Genomic DNA, 16,082 nt, shown 5'->3' with positions numbered 1-16,082 from the left:
ATGAGAGCAGAGTAAAGGGGGAGAATCCTCTCCCTTGCCCTGCTGGCCACACTGCTCTTGCTGCAGCCTGGCACAGGGCTGCTGTCCGGGCTGCATGCACACACACGCTGCAGACTCATGTTGAGCTTTTCATCAATCCAACGATGGAGATTCCACAGCCACTCTGAGTAACTTGCTCCAGCATCTGAACACCTTCACAACCTTAACCCTATGAGGAGAGGCTGAGGTAGCTGGGGTTGTTTAGCCTGGAGAAGAGGAGGCTCAGGGGGGATCTTATTACTGTCTACGACTACCTGAAGGGACATTGTAGCCAGGTGGGGGGTGGCCTCTTCTCCCAGGCAACCAGCAATAGAACAAGGGGACACAGTCTCAAGTTGTGCCGGGGTAGGTATAGGCTGGATGTTAGGAGGAAGTTCTTCCCAGAGAGAGTGATTGGCATTGGAATGGGCTGCCCAGGGAGGTGGTGGAGCCACTGTCGCTGGAGGTCTTCAAGAAAAGACTGGATGAGGCACTCAGTGCCATGGTGTAGCTGACTGGATAGGGCTGGGTGCTAGATTGGACTGGCTGATCCTGGAGGTCTCTTCCAACCTGGTTGATTCTATGATTCTATGAATAGAAGTATGATTTAATGGATTTTGCTATATTTCTGTTTGCTCTTGTTCTGTTCCAGTGCACTGCTGGGAAGGGTCTGATGGCATCTTCTTTACTAGCCCATTAGGTACTTATACACACAGATAGGATCTCCGTGAACCCTGTGCTCTCCAGGCTGAACAGCTCCATCTCCTCCTACACCTGGCTTCATGGTTCATGCTGGACTCACTTCAATATGACCACCTCTTCTATGGGGAAACCTAGACCTGGCCACAGTAGGTTTGGCTGATCTGTCACTACTCACTTTAAGCTCTCAGACCACATCTCAGTGCACATAACCCAGGCAGGATATTGATTTTCTAAGATGAGGACCATGTAGAAGACAGATTCAGCAGCTGCTGAAACCCACATGGACATCCCAGGGAGGTGGTGGAGTCACTGTCCCTGGAGGTGTTCGAACAAAGCCTGGATGAGGCACTTATTGCCATGGTCTGGTTGATTGGACAGGACTGGGTGCTAGGTTGGACTGGATGATCTCGGAGGTCTCTTCCAACCTGGTTGATTCTATGATCTCTCTCCTGATAGTGCAACAATGCCTCTGGCTACACTAATGCCTGGTTGCCCTGTGCTAAGTGGGTCACAGTAGTCCTCTGTGTAGTGCCTGCACATTTCTAGGGGTACCTTTGTACAAGTCTGAGGGTATTAAAGGTGCACTAGCTGGTTTGGCAATCCGCTGCACAGGCAAAGTGGTGGCACACAAGATGTCACAGCATGCAACATCCTCACGTAACTCTGTCACTATTGTTCACAGCTAACAGACTGGTTATTCTAAAACTACTATCCTAGCCTCAAATGAAACTTCTGACTAAAAGTATTTCCTCTTTGCCATCTTCTCTTTCAGTTAACACACTTCTAGTTCTATCCTGAATTTCCTTGGATGCATGCCATGAACCCCTGCTGTTCCTGATGGAGGATCTGAGTGGTGACATTCATGCTGAAGTGACTGAAGTGCTTTGAGCGCAATGTTTGCAATGGCTGTCCATAATACAGAGGTGATAATGCTCAAGATACACCTGCTCCTACTTATGCCCCACCTGTCTCTGGAAAGGTAGAATCTGTGAGGTTGAAAAGAGGCAGATGTGAGGCTGCACACACATGCACTTCATGCTTAGAGGCATGGAACACCTAGAAATGCCGTATTTTGCCTGAAGAAAGTTTCACTCCAAAAGTCCTTCTCAAAAGCACAAGACTAACAGAACACTGTCTTTGTTACAGGGAGCATGCAAGATGGATGTGGTCTGCCAACTACTTTATTCTCAAGATTGAATTAGCAAATATCACAGAATCACAGCATGTTAGGGGCTGGAAGGGACCTTGAAAGATCATCCAGATCAACCCCCCTGCCAGAGCAGGATCACCTATGCCAGATCACACAGGAACATATCCAGGTGTGTCCTGAATATCTCCAGAGGAGTAGACTCCACAACTGCCCTGGGCAGCCTGTTCCAGTGTTCTGTCACTCTCACAGTGAAAAAAAAATCCTTCTCATGATTAAATGAAACTTCCTATGCCTCAGCTTCCACTCACTGTCCCTTGTCCTGCCATGGGGCACCACCCAGCAGAGCCTTGGCACCTACCCTTTACATCTTTATAAACATGAATTAGCTTATCCCTCAGTCTCCTCCTCTCCAAGCTAAAGAGCCCCAGCTCCACTTATCTCTCCTCATAAGAAAGATGCGCCACTCTCTCATTTTTGTGACTCTGTGCTGGACTCTTTCAAGCAGTTCTCAGAGGTCTTCCTTGAACTGGACACGGTACTCCAGACACAGCCTCACCAGGGCAGAGTAGAGGGGAATGAGAACCTCTCTCAACCTACTAACCACACCCATTCTAGTACATCCCAGAATGACCTTGGCCTTCTTGGCCACAAGAACACATTGCTCTATCCTGTTTCTGTACAATAAAGGAGACAAAAAGACCTGGCTCTCATCCCTCACAGCTCACAGGCAGAATTAGAGTCTGGGCCAGCAGTTTTTCAGAGGGAAGAATAAGACAGGTAATCACAAGTGGAAATGTATGCAGTACTTTGAGGTGGAGATGTACAACTCCTCTCTGGGTAATGCTACCTTTCATTTCCAAAAAAAAAGGTCTCTCCATCCCTAGATAACCACAACTGAACTGCTGTTATAAACACCATAGCCTGCTCAGCCTTCAAACGTCTGAAATACAAAGTCCTGTCCCAAGCACGAGTTCAAAGACCATTCTTTGAGATTAGGAAGCACAGTTACCAGAGCACCCAGAAAATGCAACTCAGTGATGGAACAGGTCATTTCCCAGTCCTCTCTTTCTAAAGTCATATCATTTTTTCTGTCAGTTTACTGCTTCAAGCCCCTCAGAAGCTGCAAGCAGTACAAACCTGAAGCCATCCAAGGATGCTATGTGTCACTCTGTGACACTCCAGTGCTTTGCCTGTGGACTAATACAGACCTCATTTCCTGAGCTGACAAGCAGCAAGTACATTAAACTACACCACCTGGGTCTACAAAAAACAGCCTAAGCTTTATATAATCAACAAAGTCAGCAGCAAATATGAAGTTTGTGACTGACTCAACAAGGAAAAACAAAAACCAAACCAAAAAACAAACCACACAAATATTAACTGAAGGAACAATTAAGGGATCAACTGCTTTTGTCTCTCACATGGAACAGTGTTTACAATTAGTAGGATAGGCTTTGTGGAACTGAGATGAATGTACAGGGTGCAGCTTAATGTAGCAGTTGTAGAGATTTTAAGAATTCCTAAGATTTGGCTGCATTTTTAAACTGTGACAGCAGCACAGCTCAATACAACAGGGATATAAAGTATCTGTCATCAGCATGTCAGTCAGAGCAGCAATGGACATTCATGACAACACAAGCACTATGAGCCACTCCTTCAGTTCTTAATTCTTAACCACTTGAATGTACCCAGCACAAAAGACTCTTTACTGGAAAACACATTAGGAAAAAAAAAAAATAACCATACAGCCATTTTTTTTGCTTTCACATTTCATGCTCTCCAGAAATGCTATGGAGCCAGAAATTTCCTATTAGGGAAGGAATTCCACATGGCTGTGGTGAGAGTTGATCTTGGACTCCTACACACCCATTTTGGGCATGAAAAGAATGATGTCGCTCGGCCATTTCACTTCAAAACAGCTTCCTTGCTATTGTCTGAGTGTAACTGAGAATCATAGCTCTAGAAAACAGACATTCCCATTAAGAGTATCATTAGGAATATTGAACTGAATAATGGCTAGGAGTTTATGGCACTGCAAATTGTTTACACTTTTGCAAGCCGACATAAAACCAAAAGTGCAGAAATAAGGCTGGAAGGTACGAAGATGAATGACTATCTCAGAAGGGCACAGGAACTAAACCTTTTATTCTTACTGGCTGTAATTCACCTCTGTGTGGAAAGTAAGATGAAGGCCTGCAATGCTGGAAGGAGACATAGACTTTGTGCAGTCTCTTTGATAAAGGCTGAGTTTGGCTTATCTCACCCTTCTGAATCTGAAGAATAAACAGTTTGTTCTATAACAGCAGTTGAACTAGATGGTCAGTGTAGGTCCCTTTCAACTGAACTGGGATATTTTGGGCTAAGCTTCTCTATATTTACATAGTAGCTCTCCTTGATATCCAGAGGGAAGCCAGGAGACACCCTATACAAAGAAACAGTGAGGAAAGGGTTGAAGTTTATTCTAAACACCTAAATTTTATCTACAAGGTTTAGGATGCTCCTTACAACTGGAAGCAATTGTTTCTCAGTTGAGTCGCCAAGTGAAGCAAAGCCACGATTCACCACAGATGTGCAGAAGGCAGCTCAGGTATGATGCTAAGCAGTGCCCACACTTGCCCAGGCCAACCCTGTCCTTATGTAGCAGTCATGATATCAGCGTGGTTTCAAATACCCATTGGCTGGCTCAGCTGCCTACTTCGGCTTTGGACCCACACGACTTCTTGCTTAGGGTAAAAAAAACAACCATGAAGCAAAAACTTAATTCCATCCTAGCTGAATCCAGGACAATCATTAAGAATATTGAGTTGTATAGTATCCAGGAGTTTATGGCACCACAAATTGCTTATGCTTTTGCAAGCCACTACAAAATCAGAAGTGTAGAAATTGCATTAACACTGGGACAGCCAAATGCTTTCATAAATTACCATCCTTGGAAAGGGAAGCAGCTGCTTTGAAGGCCAAAATTTTAAATATGTGAATTTCCATCACATTTTGGGGTGGGAGGGGGGTAAGTGGAATAGAAGGGTTTGTTCTCAACACTGTGGCAAGCCCCAGACAGTAGATAACCAACAGCATCCATGCCTATGAGGTGTGCGCAGTCTGCAGACCCAATGCACAATGAACAGCAGCATCTATGCCTATGAGGTGCACAGTCTGCAGACCCAATGCACAATGAGCAACAGCATTCATGCCTATGAGGTGCACAGTCTGCAGACCCAATGCACAATGAACAGCAGCATCCGTAGCTATGAGGCACACAGTCTGAAGAAGCAATACACAATGAGCAACAGCATCCATGGCTATGAGGCACACAGTCTGCAGATGCAATGGCAACGGTGGAAAAATTGGCCCAAGGCTTCTGTATCTTCACAGAAGTAAAAAACATCCATTAGATGCCATACTCCTCTAAGAAATACTCTGAAGTCAAACTTCTAAACACAATGCAATTTCTCCTCTTTCATTATTAAGATGTAATACATTCTGAGGTTGGAGAAGACAAGGTATCTCATTACAGATGAGTTAATACAGAATGAAAAATATATTATAAAGAAGAAGCAGAAGCTGCTGAGTATTGAAATAAGAGGGCATTTTCCTCCTGCTACATGCAAATCATCTCACATTCCAATTTATTTCCTTAGCTATGTATTGTTGTGTGTGCCAATACACGGAACCGAAACAAGAGGAAAATATTTGAACGCATTATAAACCATATGGAAACACACAGACGATGTGATCTTAACTAAAAATCCATCTCGATGATGAAAACACCATTCAGCATTCACTCTGGAACTGCACTCCTTCATTTATTTATGAGGCACTACTTCCCAGAGACAAAGGAAGTACGTTCCAAAAATAGGAGTGCCATCTTTGCAAGGCACGCTGTGGCTTTTTATTTTAGCAACCAGTAAATGTCAAGCAGTGCTCACACACATTAATGTTTTCATTCAACGGTGAAGATACTTTTTTTCCTTATCACATTATATATTTATGACACACAGAGCTGTCAAATAAATTATGTCAAAAAGCAGCTGAAGCCAGACCTTGTGACACTCGAATCGCAGAATCAGGGCTAATAACCTTTAAAATGAAACCCATACGATGAGAATTAGAAGCATTTAATTTGCATAAATATAATGTTAAGAGTCTTTTGCTTTATTACATATTTTATGCCTAATTTATAATTGTCACTATATTCATTTCTTAGCATCAGTTTGCATTCCTTCCCCCTCCCCCCCACCTTTGCTTTGTTTTGGAATGTGTGAAACAGAAATTCTCTAAGAAGGCTACAATCAGGTCCTCATTTTAATGTATTCCAATTTTCACATCTTCAGTTTTGTGCATAACCTTTCATTCACCATAATGTACTACCTAAAACTCAATTCTAACTCCTAAAAATAGCTAAACATTCCTAACCACATGGCACTAATGTATCACCTCTGAAAATACGAGGCCACCTCTTGAGAGGTATCTGGTATCAATGTTTTTTCTTGCTAAGCACAAAGTGTGCAGAACTGCAGAACTGGGTTTTTTATAAGCTAGACAATTCATGCACTTTGAATTCAGGAATGTAAAATCTGAGCACCTAGGTACACATGTAGGGATCAAAGTGAACACGTAGCTTTTCAGGGTTGCTTACTACTCAGAACAGTAAACTCGTTGGATTCATTAGCTGAAACCTGTTAACAAATGAGAGACTTGCTCAAGGCTCTCTGCTACAAGGTGCTGTCTCTCACACCTTTAGCAATCACCAAGAGCTGAGAGAGCTTTGCACTCTGTAGGTCTCTGCCCTTGCTGCTAACACTGCATAAGCTTCTGTATGCAAACATCGTTAATAAACCCCTCCATTGTTCTGAGGACTCCCTAGGGATGTTAAGGTGAATAAGGCTGAAAGGGACAAGGATGAACGTCTCTCTAGGAGGGCACAATAACTTCCTATTGACTGTAGCTCTCTGTGGACACAGAGAGCAAGGTCAGGGCCTGCAATGCTGTGAGGAGAAACTTTGTGCAGAGTGAGGTTAGCTCATTTCACCCTTCTGAATCTGAAGAGTACACATGGTCTGTTCTATCAGACTGCACAGCAGTTGCATTAGGTGATCATCATAGGTTCCTTTCAACCATTCCATTCAAGCTGATCAGAATATTTCTGGTTAAGCTCCTATCTGCTTATACAGTCATTCTTCCTGAGACCCAGAGGGAAAACCTCAGGACAGTCTGTACAAAGCAGCACTGAGAAAAGGGTTGCAATTTATACTAAACAACTAAACTTATCTAGAAGGTTTAGGCTGTCTCCTTAGATCTTCATCTAAGAATTGAGCAGTTGTTTATCAGTTGACTCTGCAAGTAAAGCAAAACCACCATCATCAGAGATTTGCAGAAAGCAACTTGGGAAAGGTGCTAAGCAACTTCTAGCCCATCAGCAGAGTAACCCCTGGTTTCCTGGTGTTTGGTGGCTGATGCATGAGAGCACATCATCCTGGAGGCTTGAGCATAGGCAACATGCAGTCACTGGTTTTAGTAAACATCAATAGCTCAAAGGGTTGGTGGTGGAGAAACAGAAACTGCATCAGTAAGGGAAATCATTTGTGCTCCTAGGTCTATGGAGAAAGAGAAATGGCCCTCCCTAACCACAGTATCACAGTATCATCAGGGTTGGAAGAGACCTCATAGATCATCAAGTCCAACCCTTTACCACAGAGCTCAAGGCTAGACCATGGCACCAAGTGTCACGTCCAATCCTGCCTTGAACAGCTCCAGGGACAGTGACTCCACCACCTCCCGAGGCAGCCCATTCCAGTATCCAATCACTCTCTCAGAACTTTCTCCTCACCTCGAGCCTAAATTTTCCCCATCAATCATGGTTCTATAAAGCAGTTCTGGTCTGACAGACCTTAAACTCACTACAGATGCTTGAGAAGCAATTGAAAGACAGCTGTTTTTACGGGTCCCTTGATGCTCTGGTTCTACTGAAAAACAGCTACCCTAAGTGGTAGCCACTTGCCAGAATGGGAGTATAATTAACAATGCATACTGTCAGGAGCAGAAAGAAATTGAGGTGCATTATATATGGTAAAATCCATTAAAAGAATATCCCAAAGCCCAGTGTTGAATGGTTAAGAAATTTAGGACTATTATTAAATGGTTTTGGTGACAGAAATGTATTTCATCCCTGGTTTTGCCCTGAGAGACAATCAAGCAGCAATCACAGCACAAATGCATTTTGAATCTGAAATCCTACACTGATTGAACACTTTGTGAAATGACATTGTGCCACAAGAAGGTCTTCGAGCTTAAGGGAGGTAGATGTCCACCTCAAAATAGCCAAATTGATGTGGAAAAGTTATTCCTGTCAAAAGCATTTGAAATCAGAAACCACATCACCACAGAATTAGGGGTTGGAACAGACCTCCAGAGATCATCCAGTCCAACTGCCCTATCAAAGTAGGATCACTTAGGGCAGGCCACGCAGGAACACATCCTATGGGTTTTGTAAGTCTTCACAGAAGGGGACTCCACAACCTCTTTGGGCTTCGCACCTTAAAGAAGTGTCTCCTTGTGTTGAGGTGGAACCTCTTCTGTTCCAGCTTGTTCCCATTGTTCCTTGTTCTAACACTGGCAAAAGACCATCACCTTCTTCCTGACACAGATCCCTCAGATATTTATAGATGTTTCTAAGATCCTCTCTTGCCTTTCTCTACTCAGACTAGACTAAACAGCCCCTGGTCTCTCAGGTTTTCTTCATAGGAGAGATGCAGCACTCTGATGGACTCTCTCCAGCAGATCCCTCCTGTCTCTCCAACTGGGGAGCCCAAAACTGGACACAGTATTCCAGATGTGGTCTCACCAGGGCAGAGTAGAGGAGGAGGAAAATCTCCCTAGCCCTGCTGGGCACACTTTTCTTAATGTACCTCAGGATGCCATCGGCCCTCTTGGCCACAAAGGCACATTACTGTCCCACTGAGAGCTTGCTGTCCACTAGGACTCCAAGGTCTTTCTCCACAGAGCTGCTTTCCAGCAGGATGACCTCTAGCCTGCACTGGTACTTGGTGTTGTTCCTACCAGATGCAGGGCTCTACATTTGCCCCTGTTGAACTTCATGAGGCTCACCTTCACTCAGCTCTCCATTCTGTCTAGATCAGGCACTGGAATGAGCTGCCCTGGGGAGGTGGTTGAGTCACCCACCCTGGATGCATTTAAGAGTCGTTTGGATTTGGTGCTTAAGGTGAATCTTGTAGAGTAGGGTTAGAGGTTGGACTTGGTGATCCTGAGGGTCTTTTCCAACCTGCAATCTCACAGGACTTTGGTGAGCACTACAAAACTGTCATTTCAATGCAGAGACAGAGGGTTTCATCATCAAGGGCCAACAGTACAAAGAATTTGTAAAGCATCTCTTTTGTTCCATTTCCAAGATCGTTCAGAGCAAACCCAATAGCCTCCTGGGAGCTGCTGTCTTCACTTTAAGCCCTTGTTTTTAACAATTTCATTAATCAACTTATCTGTATCTTTTCAGAAAAGATAACATTTAGCTGTCAAAGAATAAATACTGAATGTAGTGGAAAAGTTACCATTTGCTCATTTATTCAATTTGCAGTTAAGTAGAGAGTCCATTCAGCTGTGACATAAAATTGATGCTCCTACAATTAAAGCACATTGTAAATAGTTTCTAAAGCATTAATAAATTACTAAAACCATTTGAGGAAATTATTCATCAAATGTTATAGCCTGTTTTCAGTCTGAGGATGTAATGAGTCATTTGCAATCAACTACAGCATCTGAAATTAACGTGCCTGGGACAATAGACAGAACTTACTTCTCCTGTGTGTGAACAAGCTTCTCAGTTACTAATCAATCCTTTCTGGAGGAACCGCACAAGCAATCTCAGAAGATGATGTACAATGCTTCTGGGCATCTGTGGGACAAAGTGGGGGAATAACTCCAAGAGTCACCTATAACTGAAAGGATAAAACTCCCCATGACTCTCTCCCACTGTCCCCTAGTAGTGTGGAATCACCAAGACCAGAGAAAAAAAAAACTTCTCCCCCTAGTATTGAGATGGTCATTATGTCTGTGCTATCTAAATTTACCTTTTAGCTTCCACAGTGTTTTAAAAGTCAGTGAGGGATAATTCTGCTTCCTCATCCTTTCCCATTGTTTGATTGGTTTTTTTAAACTCATATTTTACTGATAGTCACAGAATCAACCAGGTTGGAAGAGACCTCCAAGATCAGCCACTCCAACCTAGCACCCAGACCTATCCAGTCAACTAGACCATGGCACCAAGTGCCCCATCCAGTCTTTTCTTGAACACCTCCAGGGATGGTGCCTCCACCACTTCCCTGGGCAGCCCATTCCAATGCCAATCACTCTCTCTGGGAAGAACTTCCTCCTAACATCCAGCCTACACTTACCCCGGCACAACTTGAGACTGTGTCCCCTTGTTCTATTGCTGGTTGCCTGGGAGTTATGTCTATGAATGGCAGCAAAGGCAAGAAGTAAAATGTCATACATTGCATATAACTGATAAAGTAAAATAATCAGATTGCTCTCAACCCATAATTACAAGCCAAATACTCAAACTGAATTACTCCACCCCATTTGTGTGCTTGCTCACATGAGGATTCAGGCTGCAATGTGGCACATACCTTATATGTCTCTCTACTGTCATTCCTGTCACTGCTTTGGCAGGGGGTTTGGACTCAATGCAGGTTCCTGCCAACCTCTTTCTGTGATCCTTAGCTTCCACGAGTGACTATTTTACCACCAAATAAACCAAAACCAGAACACCAACACCCAAAAAGCCCCACAGCTCAGACTGGAAATGCAGACTACTCTGTGCTGGGGACAGGAACAAGTTTCAGAGAAACATTATCAGGTTTTTTTTTTCTTCCTTCAATCTGAGCTGAAGAATACCTGTGGCTTTGATAACATAGAAAACCATAACAATAACTCATGACAACTGCTAGAGCAGGAGACAACCCAGTGCACTTAGTCAACATAACATCTGCATTCTCTGAATACAGAGTGCTCCCACTGACCTTGTCAGGCATTAAAAATCATACAAAGCCAAGTACAAAAAAAATGGAAGAACATATTAGCTGTGATATGATGTTGTTATTGCAAAAGGCTGCCTTGAACAGGAGAAAGGATAAGTGAAGGCATTAGAAACAAAAGTATGCACTGGTACGTGGCTTCCTGCATGCACCAAGTCAATTAAAACACACTGGGTTTAAGAATTCATAATGTCTCATTATTCCATGCACAAAACTACTGATGCATATTACAACTAATGTTACAACAGAAGATACATAAAAGAATACACTTCACTGGTAAACACAGTTAAGTACCTCACGTTTGCTTTCTAGTAACGTGGATCTAAATGTATATCAAAATACGATATAAAACCACTATAGAACAATTGCTGATGGCAGCCAAAAGATTGTTTGGGTTTTTTTCTGCGTGGCAAGAGTGTCATTACTGAATGCATTAAATAGATATGGGATACAAAAGATCATCTATGAGATCCCCTGGAGGGGAAAAAAAAAAGCTAAGGAGAAAGCATGGTGTAGTTCATTCTGATTGAGTAGATAAAACCAGCCATATTCAATAGGTTGGTATCAAACTTCACTCTGTTCACTGAACTTGCTGTAATTCTAAAAAGGAAGAGACAGAGAAAAAAAGAGGTTATCATGTTTTCCTAGAATATAAACTAAAATCAGCAGATGAAGCAGTGCTAGCTTGAAAATGCAACCATTATGAAGAGTAACAAATCAGAAAAGTTATTTATGATGAGGGTGAACTGCATAAAGAAACAGATGAGTTTCTGATTGACTCACATCAAGATAAAAATGAGAATTACACAACATTTTCCTTGGAGGATGTAGATAAGAGCACTTCTGCATTTCCAAAGAGCAGCAAAGATGAAAAGAAAGAATCACAAACCACTGTTGCCTCTACCTTTCTGCCAGTGAAAGAAAATTTCCTGCTGTGGAGGGAAGTTGAAACATAAATAGGAACAAAGCTCTTTCCATAAATCTCCAATTCCTTCTTCCTATCCTAACCTGTCCTGTCCCACCCTCTACTATTTTTTCTCTATGCAAACCCTAAAAATTCCTACTAGGGTCAGCTTCTTACAATGGCAGAGGAAAAGTACACAAACTATTAGTTACAGTGCAGTGCTGCTATTGCCTTTTTGCTCCTGTTCATCTTATCTTCCGGTGTTAAACACAAGGAGAGCAGATAAATACCCAAATCACATACAGTGGATGCTCTGAAGCAGCATCAGAAGCATATATGCATCGTTCATAATTACATTTATAATTGGATACTGTATGCAAGCCTTCCAGATTCATCTGCTAAGCCACCATACAGTGTTGATTTGCCTTCCAGCTATGGTGGAAACATGAGATCATTTCCCATAAAAGTGGATTTCTGAACTCTAAGTCCCCTTTCCACTCAGAACATTTGTCTTGGACTCTGTGTGCCCTGTTTCCATAAATGCTAGCATATAATTGTCTTACAAATACATCAGGAAGGTTAATTAATGGCTGTAAAGAATGCAGCTATAACACCACAATCACCCTAATTCAGCTGATCAGACTCAGGCAAAACATACAAGAAGCCACCTCCATTATTATTTTCTTGCAGTTACCATTTCAGTAACTTGTTTTTTGTTTGCAGGGTTGAAAACCTCTGAAGAGAACATGTTTTACTCATCAATACACTAGGCCAACTGTGCCAAACCATTTTAGCTGGACAAATCAATGGAAAGTGATTTTTGCCCATACACAATTCTAATTTAATAACATATTAAATAAATAAATACATAAAACCCCACAAAAGCATAACCTACCCACAACCGAAAAACAAAGACCATGATGAGTTTAATGTCACTTGGAGAGGGCTCTGAGCTGAGCTCTGGTGGTGTTTGGGATCATAAATGCAAGTATGAGAAAGCACAGTACTCACAATGTGTACTCTGTTACGTTACACTGGGATTAGAATGGAAAAGGCTCACGCAGGTGAAGCTCAGGTCTGTAGCCTCTTAACAAGGAATGCAATTGAGGTGAGCAAATGCATGTTCAGGGCTCAATTTCTGAGCCAAGCCTTCCTTCTCCCTCTAGCTCTCTTTTCCACTTTCTGCAATTCCTCTCCTCAGTCTACACCAGTGAGCCACCACAGCACACTACAGTGCCGGGCAGAGTAAAGCTCATTAGCTCAAAACAAACTTGCTAAGGACTTTGCTAAGGTCACTGAGCTGTGTGAAGGAGCTTTAAGCACCCCAGGTTGAGGAGCAAAGCAGCGTAGCTTCAGTAATGCAGAACTAGGCACAAGTTAATTTGCCTCACCAAGAGTCTGTGTCAAGTGTTTTTGTATGACATTATGCTTCCCAGTGGAAAATGCACCCATGTGAATGCATCACAACACAGCACCTCTGAATTTAGGACAGAAGGCCAAGACACTGTTGTGAAAGGAGAAACAATAATAGGAAGAGTGGTGGCAGGAAAAGTGTGATAGCTGCACCCCAGAGGCCGAGGATCAGAGCAGGGAGCAGACAGATAAAAGATTTCTACACAAAAAGTTCTCCAAGTAAATATGATTTGCCCAGACTTTAGCAAATTGCTGTGAGTACCCAGGAAGCATTCCAGACTTCACCTACCCCTGTTGCAAGCCTCACTCTGTGAATCTGAATGGCATCGATTGCTGAAGAAACTGATTCAAAGAAGACAGGATTTTCAGATTCCAGCTTCCCACCGTACTGCATTGCTTTGATCAAGGAAGCTGCAATAGAACACACAAGCACCAATAAGATCGTGGGGACACAAACGATCACTTTACAAATGCTGCTGTCAGCTGATACTTGCCTTTGCAGTGTGCTAGCAGCACATCGATGTGCCTCCTTTTACAGTCCGTGTAAACCTAGAGGTGTGAAAAAAGGCAATTCGAAAGCACGGGTTAAAACACCAGCAGAGAATAACATGGGCAAGGAGAGAACACTCAGAGCAGGAGAGAGGGGAGGCTGCTGTTGAAGCTGTACTGCCAGCAGCCACCAGAGGGAGCCCTTCCGCAAAGCAAGCACCACAAACCCAGGCGGATTTCCGAACCCCTTTCTCAAAGCACTCCACGGATCTGCTAGGAACGAAAGCTGAGTTTGAGCTGTGATTTGCCTCTTTTCCACTACAGTTGTAGATGTTGGGGTTTTGCTACAAGTTTTCCCATCTCCTCTATATGTTTACCTACCAGGTTACAAAGACAGGGATCAGACCTAGGAAACTTTAAGATCCTGGGCTGCAGCAGAAGTGTGGGCAGCAGGGACAGGGAGGTGATTCTCTCCCTCTACTCTGCTCTGCTGAGACCCCACCTGCAGTACTGCGTCCAGTTCTGGAGCCCCCATTACAAGAAGGATGTGGACATGCTGGAGTGTGTCCAGAGAAGGGCCACGAGGATGCTCAGAGGGCTGCAGCAGCTCTGCTGTGAGCACAGACTGAAAAAGTTGGGGCTGTGCAGTCTTCAGAAGAGGAGGCTCTGAGGTAACCTTCTTGTGGCCTTCCAGTATCTGAAGGGAGCCTACAAAAAAGCTGGGGAGGGACTTTTTAGGCTGTGAGGGAGTGACAGGACTGGGAGTAAAGCTGGAGGTGGGGAGATTCAGACGGGATGCGAGGAGGAAGTTGTTCAGCATGAATCACAGAATCAGCCAGGTTGAAAGAGACCTCCAAGATCATTCAGTCCAACCTAGCACCCAGCCCTGGCCAATCAACCAGACCATGTCACTAAATGCCCCATCCAGGCATTTCTTGAACACCTCCAGTGACAGAGACTCCACCACCTCCCTGGGCAGCCCATTCCAATGCCAATCACTCTCTCTGCCAACAACTTCCTCCTAACATCCAGCCTAGACCTCCTCCGGCACAACTTGAGACTGTGTCCCCTTGTTCCGTTGCTGGTTGTCTGCAGAAGAGACCAACCCCACCTGGCTACTGCCTCCCTTCAGGCAGTTGCAGACAGCACCCAAAACCTCTTCTTTATATCATTTTATATAAAACCACAGCACAGTTTAGTACCAACTCTTTGCGTATCTTTTCCACAAGCAGTATGTCTAACCAGTCATATAGGTGAGCTGATGAGTAGCCTCCTCCAACAATTCTTATCTACAATTGTACTTCCCTGCACAGAATTTGTCTGAAATCATGAATACCTCAAGCAGCACTGAAACTCCAGTGTAGTCAAAGAGCTGCAGTCCACTGCAGTCTAACACCAACACGTGTGGCTCGTCGTGACGTGATCGCAACGACTCACCTACATAGTCAGTAAGTGAAAAGCTTTAATTAAAGGAGCACAATTGAGAAATCCACGTAAAAACAATGACAGTTTAACAAATTAAGCCCAAATTCTCACAATAAAAAATTCATTACTATGGATCAGTCAAGCATCAGGCATCAGACAAGCAAATGGCACATTTTGGAAGCACAAATGAAGGACACTCAAAGCAACTGTTCTGTGTCCAGTTCAGGGCTCCTCAATTCAAGGCAGATGGTGAGGTGCTGGAATGTGTCCAGAGAAGGGTGATGAGGCTGGTGAGGGGTCTGGAACACAAACCCTATGAGCAGAAGCTGAGGGAGCTGGGGGTGTTTAGCCGGGAGAAGAGGAGGATCAGGGGGGACCTCATTGCTGTCTACAACTACCTGAAGGGAGGCTGTAGCCAGGTGGGGGTTGCTCTCTTCTCCCAGGCAACCAGCAACAGAACAAGGGGACACAGTCTCAAGTTGTGACAGGGGAGGTCTAGGCTGGATGTTAGGAGGAAGTTGTTGCAGAGAGAGTGATTGGCATTGGAATGGGCTGACCAGGGAGGTGGTGGAGCCACTGTCCCTGGAGATGTTCAAGAGAAGACTGGATGAGGCACTTAGTGCCATGGTCTAGATGACTGGCTAGGGCTGGGTGCTAGGTTGGACTGGATGATCTTAGAGGTCTCTTCCAACCTGGTTGATTCTATGAAGTGGTGACAGGCATAACACATAATTAGTTTGATGGTGTCTCAAGAATTCAAATATTCCTTCAGATTTCCATTTCTAATTGAGTCAGGATAATATCTTGGCTTGTTTGGAAGAGTTTACATGGGATACACAGAGCATACATATCACAGAATTTCTTAGATTGGAAAAGACCTCCAAGCTCATCAAGTCCAATCATGATTTTCACACTGATAGGTCCTTGACCAAAC

General features: G+C 43.7%; 1 protein-coding gene and 1 long non-coding RNA gene across 4 annotated transcripts in view; both read right to left on the bottom strand.

Annotated features, from left to right (window-relative positions):
* Positions 1–6,535: 6,535 nt before the first annotated feature.
* On the bottom strand, positions 6,536–10,165 carry LOC135181459 (uncharacterized). The gene is made up of 2 exons (XR_010304885.1): positions 9,678–10,165; positions 6,536–7,204 (listed from the first exon to the last, which is right to left on the bottom strand). It is a non-coding gene; the product is annotated as an uncharacterized LOC135181459 (long non-coding RNA).
* A 686-nt stretch (positions 10,166–10,851) lies between these two features.
* The window catches only part of SLC26A7 (solute carrier family 26 member 7), an 85,597-nt gene continuing 80,366 nt past the window's right edge, over positions 10,852–16,082 (bottom strand). For 2 of the 3 annotated variants that reach the window (XM_064154672.1, XM_064154673.1), the window contains 2 exons: positions 13,729–13,783; positions 13,557–13,645 (listed from right to left, as the gene is read on the bottom strand). In XM_064154672.1, the coding sequence (XP_064010742.1) occupies positions 13,767–13,783 (17 nt within the window). In that variant the 3' untranslated portion in view covers positions 13,557–13,645; positions 13,729–13,766. Of the gene's footprint in view, positions 11,518–13,523; positions 13,646–13,728; positions 13,784–15,059; positions 15,161–16,082 lie in introns of those variants that run through there. The other variant, XM_064154674.1, reaches the window with a different exon arrangement.

This window comes from Pogoniulus pusillus, chromosome 14, assembly GCF_015220805.1.
Source record: "Pogoniulus pusillus isolate bPogPus1 chromosome 14, bPogPus1.pri, whole genome shotgun sequence".
Lineage (NCBI taxonomy): Eukaryota > Metazoa > Chordata > Aves > Piciformes > Lybiidae > Pogoniulus > Pogoniulus pusillus.
The sequence above is the reverse complement of the archived record's forward strand: the minus strand, read 5'-3'. Positions and strand labels throughout refer to the sequence as shown.